This window comes from Histoplasma capsulatum, genomic scaffold, assembly GCF_000149585.1.
Source record: "Histoplasma capsulatum NAm1 scaffold_1 genomic scaffold, whole genome shotgun sequence".
Classification (NCBI taxonomy): Eukaryota; Fungi; Ascomycota; class Eurotiomycetes; order Onygenales; family Ajellomycetaceae; genus Histoplasma; species Histoplasma mississippiense.
The window spans coordinates 3249658-3258119 of record NW_001813982.1 but is presented as its reverse complement, the minus strand read 5'-3'; the positions used below and the strand labels follow the sequence as shown (position 1 = coordinate 3258119).

Here is an 8462-nt window from a genome sequence, read left to right as displayed (position 1 = left end):
CCTGATACTACTTACCCGAATGTTGCGTTTAGCAAACGCCGTGGTTTCCCCCGTCCTGGATATGAAATTTAGAGCTATTCCTGAGATCTTCAAGAGTATTGTATTTACCTGAGCGCAATTTCCTCGGTAGAATAGCTTAGCATCGCGGCAAGAGGGCTGCAAGCATCTGTTAACGAACGTACTCGGCCCGTTTCGTAAAGTAGAGAACATACATGATGGCAATGAAATTGATAACAAAAACTGCAATAGGGTCGATATGTGCATGGTGGACCGCGACTGGATGAGGCGTTAGCAAAAAAATATATCATGCCAAAGAGATTCCTGGTAAATTCTCTAAGAAAAACATACTCCCAACGGGGACCATGAGAAGTAATACATTAATCCAAGAATTTAGCACGGTAGCCTTCAACTGCCCTACAGCTGTAAATTTTTGTTTATCTTTTCCAGAATCTTCAGGCTCCAGTGGTGCCAATTCAGTATTACCACCGTTTCTGAAGAATCTCCGTTTTGTAGAAGCACTCTTTTCAGGGACCTCGTGTGATTGTTCTCCGTTTGTTGTTGTCAGAGGTGCAGCACTAGTCGTAGATCCTGCTGGTGTCATTTCAATAACGTTTCCAACCGATTGGCTTGAGGCTGGGGGGTTGGTATCTGTATGGTAGGGTGTAGAGAAGATGTTATCTCCCTCTTCTCGCCTTTCCCATTCAGGTCTCGGTATAGTATCGCCTTCTGTTTGTTCACGTGGAAACCCATCCTCTGCGCGCGATTCAGGGGTGCGCATAGAGCGGTACCGGAACTTTTTGAAAGGGTTCCGGTTGGATGTTGATTCCCCTTCATCATACCAGGCGAGATTTCTGGCTTGCCGTCGATGTATATCTATATCCACCATTAGTATAAGCCTTCGTCTTCATATGAAGTAAAAAATAATTGCTCGTGGGTGATTTAGAAAGGGACTACACACGCATTGCTAGAGCTCAGTGGGCTCTGCCAAGTGCCTTGGCCCCTGTCTATGTATGAAGAAGTGTTAGGGTTTTCGCGTCGAAGCCGCGAAAGGCGCGGATACGCAAAGGTATCTGCAATAATTTTGATTAAAAAATAATCAAGAAAGCCGAATATGGCGCCTGCAATTTATTGGGAAAATTTTGTATTTGTGGGGAGAACGAAAGTCAGGAAATTGGTGCTCCAAAGCATTTATTGAGAGGGAAATGAGTTGTTTGTTGCTCGGTGGAACTCCCCTGAGAAGTGCAGCCCTAAATTGCAAGCCACAACAACATACGTCAATGTGCTTTTGCTCCTGGCAAGGTGAATGCGCAATGCGCAATGATATCAAAGAAGCCTTGTTAGATCCATCGGATTCAGAACCAGCAGCACTGCCACATTTACGTTGGGTTCAATTATGAAAGAAAGAGCACTGTTGTGCACAAAAAAAGCAGAAAGGGACGCACGCAAGACATAATAAAAGTTAGGCTGGGCAAGCATTGGATGCTGTAATACCTACAGAGGGGCGCCTCTATGGATCGGGTCAATCAGCTTCCACCTTTCATGGTCGAAAACGATCGTCAGACACTATGTAAAATCCCATTTTAAGGCCGCTGTCGATATTTCAGATACCTGGCAGTGTTATCATGACCAGCGCCTTTTCCCATCGCTGTTGTTGGGAAGTCTGCACAAATCCGTGTGTTGTACAGCCAACATACGGGACCCATTTGTTGGTTTGCTTCCTGTAAGGTCCCGAACAGAAAACCAGATTGATGCCATCACATCTTCCGGCTTGGGCATCATCCCCAAGTTCCCGGAAATTGACAACGCATCACCGCTTTTCCTTGCTGATATATGTGATGTGACTGGCGGATCCAATCTCCAATTCCATTCGAGGCAGCAGATGTAAGCTTTGCAAGCTTTGGCTGCCCAGAAGTGGCTGGGGTTCGGGGCAATGCCTGAAAGCCAGTTGCTCATTCTCCTTGGTGTTTCAATCAAGCAAGGATAACTCCTCATTTGTCCCTCAAACATGGATTCTATTGGAAGGAGTTGGCAGAATTCTAAAATCACGTGTTATTAGCTAATCACATTATATAATCAAACCGACAAGGCAATCCAATCACAGCATTATCGTTGGACAATACTTCAGCAGAAACAATGTTATCAAATAGACCATCGTTTCGTCATGTTCCCCGATACATGGACTATTTGGTGGTAAATCATGCTCCCACATGGGCCTGTCAAGGGTTCGCATCTGAGCCAAGTTAGCACCCCAAGTATGGGAACAGCTGCGGAGGCGACCAATTTGGATGAAGACCATGCAGATGGAATCTCGAAGACCAGTGCCCCTGAATCACCGGCAGGACCCAACAGTCGCCCTTGCTCTCTCTGGGTCCATGATGATAACTTCTCCAGAGAAGATGTGCTGTTTAATATTAGCGCCTTTGGTGATATAGGGCTAAAGGTGGGAGACCTAGTTGAGCTTTCCACTCCCCGTTTCTCCCAAGGGGAGCTCCATGGGTCTTCCAACAGACTTGATCCGAGTGGGAGAACGCTACGAGATGCTGGTGATTCCGACCAAAGTTCCAATTCTGCTGCAAAACGCGTTGGTGGCCACAAGTCTCAATCCTCCTCGACCTATGGGCGGTATCTATTTCTGGTAAAGCCTTTAGCTGCAGATATTAAAGCCAGACACCCAAACCTGCAAATTTCGATCACAAGTAATATAGCCCAATATATTCGGGTTCAAAAACCACTCTCAAGCTCTGATATCTCTCAAGAATCGGCAAAATTCCACTGCTTCTCACGTGGAACTCATTTTTCGAGACCAGTTTCTGGTCCGATCCGATATGTGGGAGGTTAGCCATATCAGAGCTCGCAGATCAGCCTGTCTATAATGGACAGAAGATCACATTCATGGGGACCATCAAAGCAGCCGTCAAATCCATCATCCTCTCTGCGAGCGGCAAAAAGGCACTTTCAGGCTACTTTTCTCCGCGGACGATACCAATCTTTCGGAGTGAATCTGCTCGGTATGTCCTTTTCATTCAAATGTCGAAAGAGATGTGGGATTTCGATTCCGAAGGCACTGGCGACATTCTCTTTAGCCGGGTCATCAATAGCCTTCTCCCCGAACTCTTTAAGCGTTGGGCTGCCATCGATGCCCACCATCTGGTATCCATTGTGTTATTTACTAGAGTCCAGTATGATCTCTTAGCGGTGGATAACACCGGCTCTTCTTTCTTAAACAACAACAACCTACATCGGACAACCCGTGATTCCCGACCTGAGAGCCAAGATTTCTACCGCGTTGTGGTCAATGATATGCCGAGTGGCAAGTGGACGACGATTTTAGATGAATTAAAAAAGGAATTTAGGATCTTCCTGCGGGACGTGTCTATCCCTCCGTCACACTTCCCGGACTCACAGACATCGGCGGAAGACTCGCTCCCGGAAGATCCAAAGCACCCTCCAACTATATCTGGAAGGCCGACTTCTGCTCTGCGTGGTAATATATTGGAAGCAATAAATATTGCGTCATCTTACCTGGCATTTGAGCATATTGGCCGTGACCTTATACGGACAGGCACATCAATTGTTGTGATATCTCCTGGAACGGGCGTATTTGAAGTCTCCTATGAAGCACTAGCGTTGACTTCAGAAGTCCTCACTAGTCGTACCATTGGGATTGACCTAATATGTTTGAGCCCCATGCCACTGCATTCAGTTCCTCTATTTAAGTATCGTCTCCCGAGTGAACCTTCGTCGAGACCGGGTAGTTCCATCTCCAGGGATTCCATCCTCCGTCCGTCTCCTTCCGATTCTCATTTATCTGGCGGCAGTTTTTCTAGTAAAGTTTCCCGTCCTCGATCATCTAACGCAACGCTCGGACCTTCGTCGCAAGTTGCCACTGTTGCTGACAATTGGCGCTACGGGATTCCGCAATGGATTGACATTTCCTATTGGAACCCAAAAATTTATCGCGGCAGCCGAACAGCTGTGAATAAAATCACAAAATCCACTCTCCCGGACACCACGAAAAAACAAGTAAATACATTTATACCAAGGGTTAGGATGTATGAGATTCAAATGATGGGTGTCATGGAAAGCGAGCAATCAAATATCTGTGTGCCTTATCTGTCTTCAGCTGACATCCGCCTTCAAAAGTTTTCTGATTTATATCCATCTCCGCATGGGTCTTCGTATAAACCTCCGTTGACAGAGACTGGTGCTGGGTCCTTAATGTCAACTTTCAAGGATTCGAGAAGGAATATTCTGTCGATTCCCGCCACACAGCGGAAAATGCTAGAGTGGATGGATTCATATGATCATGTTATTTTCCACACAGCACCGAAAGAGCGAATGATACGAAGACCTTCAAAGGCTAAGCGCGTCGATTTTGAGACACCGGGAACTCGGTTTTATGAGCAACAATCAATTCGCTTCTCGACCAGTTCAGTGACGCATTCCGGCAATTATTCAACGAGCCCAAATAATAACCACCAGCGACCAGACGATGGAAGGTCGCATAATCAGAAGGCATACCCACCTGAACGGGTGCCCTTCAAAAAACCAGGCATGAAGAAAGCATCAAAGCCGACCAAGCCACGAATTTCCAGGTCGATTAGCTTTGCCTTACGTGGGCTAGGCCCAACACCACCTAGAGCGACTGCAAGTACGGAAATAAATAACGAGCACGCGAAGGGTCTGTCGACCACAAATAAGAAACCAGCTAAAGTTGGGGAGCTGCCTCCAAATTTCAGCATGAATTCTCCCATATCGGATGCCGTTTCCAACCATACCTTCAAATCCCCAGATCCTCCTCAGCTAAGCTTTACCCCTTCTAGTGATAACGCAAATGCTACTCCATCGAAACCCATTTCAATCCGAATCGCGAACAAGAAAGCAAAGGATGAGCATAATATGGACCCAAAAGATATTGATAGCTCATTTTCGACTACATCAACCGAAGTACATTTCGATCGAAGAGCAGGTGAAGAAATCCACGGACCTTTCCCAATGACCAGAACGGGTCGCAGATTTGATTTAGCTTTTACTGCGAGTCAGGATGAACCGACTATGGATTTTTCTCCGACGAAGGTGCTGTCTCCATGGATTTTACCTGTCAACCCGTGCAAACCGTCTAAGCGGAGGTCCACACGATCCAGTTGGTTCGGTCGCTGGCAACATGTATATCCCCGAATGCCAAGCACTGCATCTGTAAAGTGGAAAAGCTTGAAGTCGCCAGCAAGTCTCCCACTAACAACAGAGGAATTTCCAACAAGTGAAGAGCTCGCATCTCAGTATTATCAAACCCCGTACAGAGTCTACCAAAATGAAGAGTCTGATGTGACAGAAACTCCTAGGACTCGAGAAGCACTTCTACGTGAAATGGTGGCATTACGCCTTGCCCATGGTTTCCAAATAGTCGTTGGGAGGTTAGCTGACGCAGCATCGAGCCAGCATTCGCTAGGGTCGCTAAATATATTCAACACCCGCTCATTATCCAAGGATGGGATGACCATTTTTATGTCCATGGGCAACATCATTCACAAATTGGTCTGTGTTGCTGGAGGGGAGATAGAGGTTACAAAATTCACGCGTAAAACGGTGACAGACCTCTTTTCTGACGCCAAGGCTTTCGCGCTCAACTACGCTCCTGTGGTTAAAACAATATTGAGCGCAAATTATTGCAAACATACTATAAATTTGCAAATGCCTCGGGAAGACTATAACTGGAACTATGCGGACGCATTTTTGGCAGGTTATCGGGACCACTTAGTCAATTTCTCGGAACAACTTCGTTTCTGGCGCACTCGTTTCGTCTTGATACCGGTTCAGATACTGGCAAATGCAAGGCGCCCAATGCAGTCATATAAAGAGGATAACGAGGAGGAAATACATCTTCTTGGTATCACTCAACTCACTCAAATATGGCAACGGTATCGATACGATCCGCCAGAGGAAAAGCGGCTCCAGGCACCGACCCATAAAAAAGATCAAAATCCATTGGATATTATATATCAAACCAGTAATCCATCTGAGGTCGTCGCTGCGGAACTTGATAGACTTTTACTCGATGATCCAGGTCTTGATAACCCTTCTCTACAACTGCTTCCAGAGTCTGAATTGCTTCAAAGATCCAACATTAGTCTTATTGCTTTGGCGCAGGCTATACAGGGTGAAAAGGGTGTCAGAATGATGGATAGAAGATGGCATTGGCGTCTTCATTATAACTGCTTTGTTGGAGTAGAGCTCACTACTTGGATGCTCCAAAATTTCCGCGATATCGATACCCGCGAAGAGGCTGTTGAGTTTGGCAACGAGCTGATGAAGCATGGGCTTATTTGCCATGTCCAGCGAAGGCATAATTTCAGGGACGGCAATTATTTTTATCAGATCACTGATGAATATCGCATGGCTCGGCCGGAATCTCGAAGCGGCTGGTTCCAAACTCGAAAATCGATTCCTAATACTCCCATTAACGAAGGTGTGAAAGACGTCTCTCAGGCTGCGCAGGCAAAAACAATAAATGGAGCTGCAGATCCTGACAGCAGGGCGAACACACCTACCCCGGGGAAATCTCCCAGAACAAAAGCCTCTGTATGCCTGTCGAAGTCTATGAAAATCGATGTCGATACTCGCAAGCGTTCAAATCGTCCCGAAATAATCGAGCTTCATTATGACCGGTTGCATAATCCGGACAATTGCTTCCACATCAAACTCAGTTGGATGAACGCAACTCCCAAGCTTGTGGAAGATGCAATTGTATCGTGGGCCGCAACCGCAGAAAAATTCGGTCTCAAATTGGTCGAATTACCAATATCTGAAGCTTCATCCATCGTCGAAACCCAAGTTTTCAGACGTCCATATCCTGTGAAGCTAGCGATTGAGCCCCCACAAAGCCCAACCCCCACCATTTATAGCGCTACTTCTTTCGCATCTCAAGGCGTTTCCGACCGCCAGTTCTATCACAAGGCAATCCTGAAAAAATTTGACTTCGTCCTCGATTTTGAAGCTACTGATGCATTCCCCCCAGATGTTGACGTATCGTATTCCTGGGGTCGACTGGATTATCGATTTCCGCAGTATGTCCACCGGACTGGTGCCGTCCTTGCTCAGATCTCAGATGACGGCTGCTTCCTTTTGCTCGCGAACCGACTCTACAGCGCACGCGGGCCCTCCGTCAAAGAATCGAGCCGACTTGACAGAAGCGAATTTTACCGTCCCCGCGCCTCAACATACGATGCCTTGGACCGCGCTGGCTCCCCTCACCTGTCGCCCATTGTCCGCGCATCACTTGATAACTCACCCGGGCACGTTCCCCAAACCGAGCTTCCTTCTTCCTACCGAATTACCAGGGAGATCGGAGAGGAGCTCAAAGCATTCTGTAGTGATGTGGAACAGCTAGAGAAATTCTTCGAGGAGGCAGCGGTTCATTTGAAACCCACTTCTTCCAAAGTCAGTCCGAGTGTGCCATCTACCATGGATGCGTCCATCCCGACTTTGGAGTTACCAGCTAGCCTTGTTGGGCGGCATGTTTCTCCGCCGCCAATTATGGAAGCACCAGAGACGGACGCCGGGACTATTGATGTGAGGATGCACGATTCTGTTAGCCCTAAAACTAAGGCAGTCAAGCCCCCCCCCCTCTAAGATGAATAGGTCCTCCAAGTTAACTTCGTTCTTTCTGCCTTTATCTAAAGTTCCATAATTGCAATATATCCCAATTTGTGTGAATTTTATTCTTATTCACCCAGTGATTCTAGCTCTCTTGTCTATCTCGCTCACTTTCGCAGCTTTTTTTGGTTGATAAATCGTCTACTGGCATTGCGGACCAAATTCGTTGCTAACATTCCCAAAATTGAGCTGTGGTTATATCTGATTCTTGTTTTCCATCCACTGTGTTAGGGATTGCTTTTGTGTATGATTAGACTCGTTTGAAAATTTGCTCGATGTCTCATTGACAGCTATCGAGATGTTTTGTCGTTCAATATGATAGCCATGAAACTACGAACGAGTATGAAATCTGATGATATATACTTACATGATATGTATAGCGCGCACGTGAAAATATAATTGACAACAGTGTTTCACAGCACGTAAACCTATCCCACCTCGGACTAACTTACAATCTACATATCCGTACTCAAGGAAAAGGAATTTATATATAGCACCCAGTAACGGCTGAATGCCATTAAAATTCGGAGAAGATATGATGAATGTATGTGGAAGAATAGCGGCTGAACCGCGTTTCGCAGCGAAGAAGATTGGAACGAAATGTATGGCCCGAGAGAAAATAAGTATACAGAAAGTTGAATGTGGAATATGCCAATATAGAGAGATAGCGATGAGTTAAAAAATATTAAAATAGAGCGACTATAAAATCACGTAAGCTCCACAGAGATGGACTTCTGGAAAAGAATTAACAAGACTTTGCATCAAGCTGAAAATTAGCAGGGGCTGGGATGTGTGCCACTAATACAGAA

General features: G+C 46.1%; 2 protein-coding genes across 2 annotated transcripts; one reads left to right on the top strand and one right to left on the bottom strand.

Moving 5' to 3' along the window:
• Nucleotides 1–104: 104 nt before the first annotated feature.
• HCAG_00938 (predicted protein) lies at nt 105–1703 on the bottom strand (the record flags this gene model as incomplete). The annotated part of the gene is made up of 6 exons (XM_001543842.1): nt 105–156; nt 183–276; nt 349–851; nt 959–1004; nt 1443–1482; nt 1695–1703. 6 exons carry the CDS (start codon nt 1701–1703, stop codon nt 105–107), a joined length of 744 nt encoding a protein of 247 aa, XP_001543892.1.
• A 494-nt stretch (nt 1704–2197) lies between these two features.
• HCAG_00937 (predicted protein) lies at nt 2198–7629 on the top strand (the record flags this gene model as incomplete). Its single annotated transcript, XM_001543841.1, has 2 exons — nt 2198–2635; nt 2803–7629. The coding sequence occupies 2 exons, from the start codon at nt 2198–2200 to the stop codon at nt 7627–7629; spliced, it is 5265 nt and encodes a 1754-aa protein (XP_001543891.1).
• Nucleotides 7630–8462: the final 833 nt, after the last annotated feature.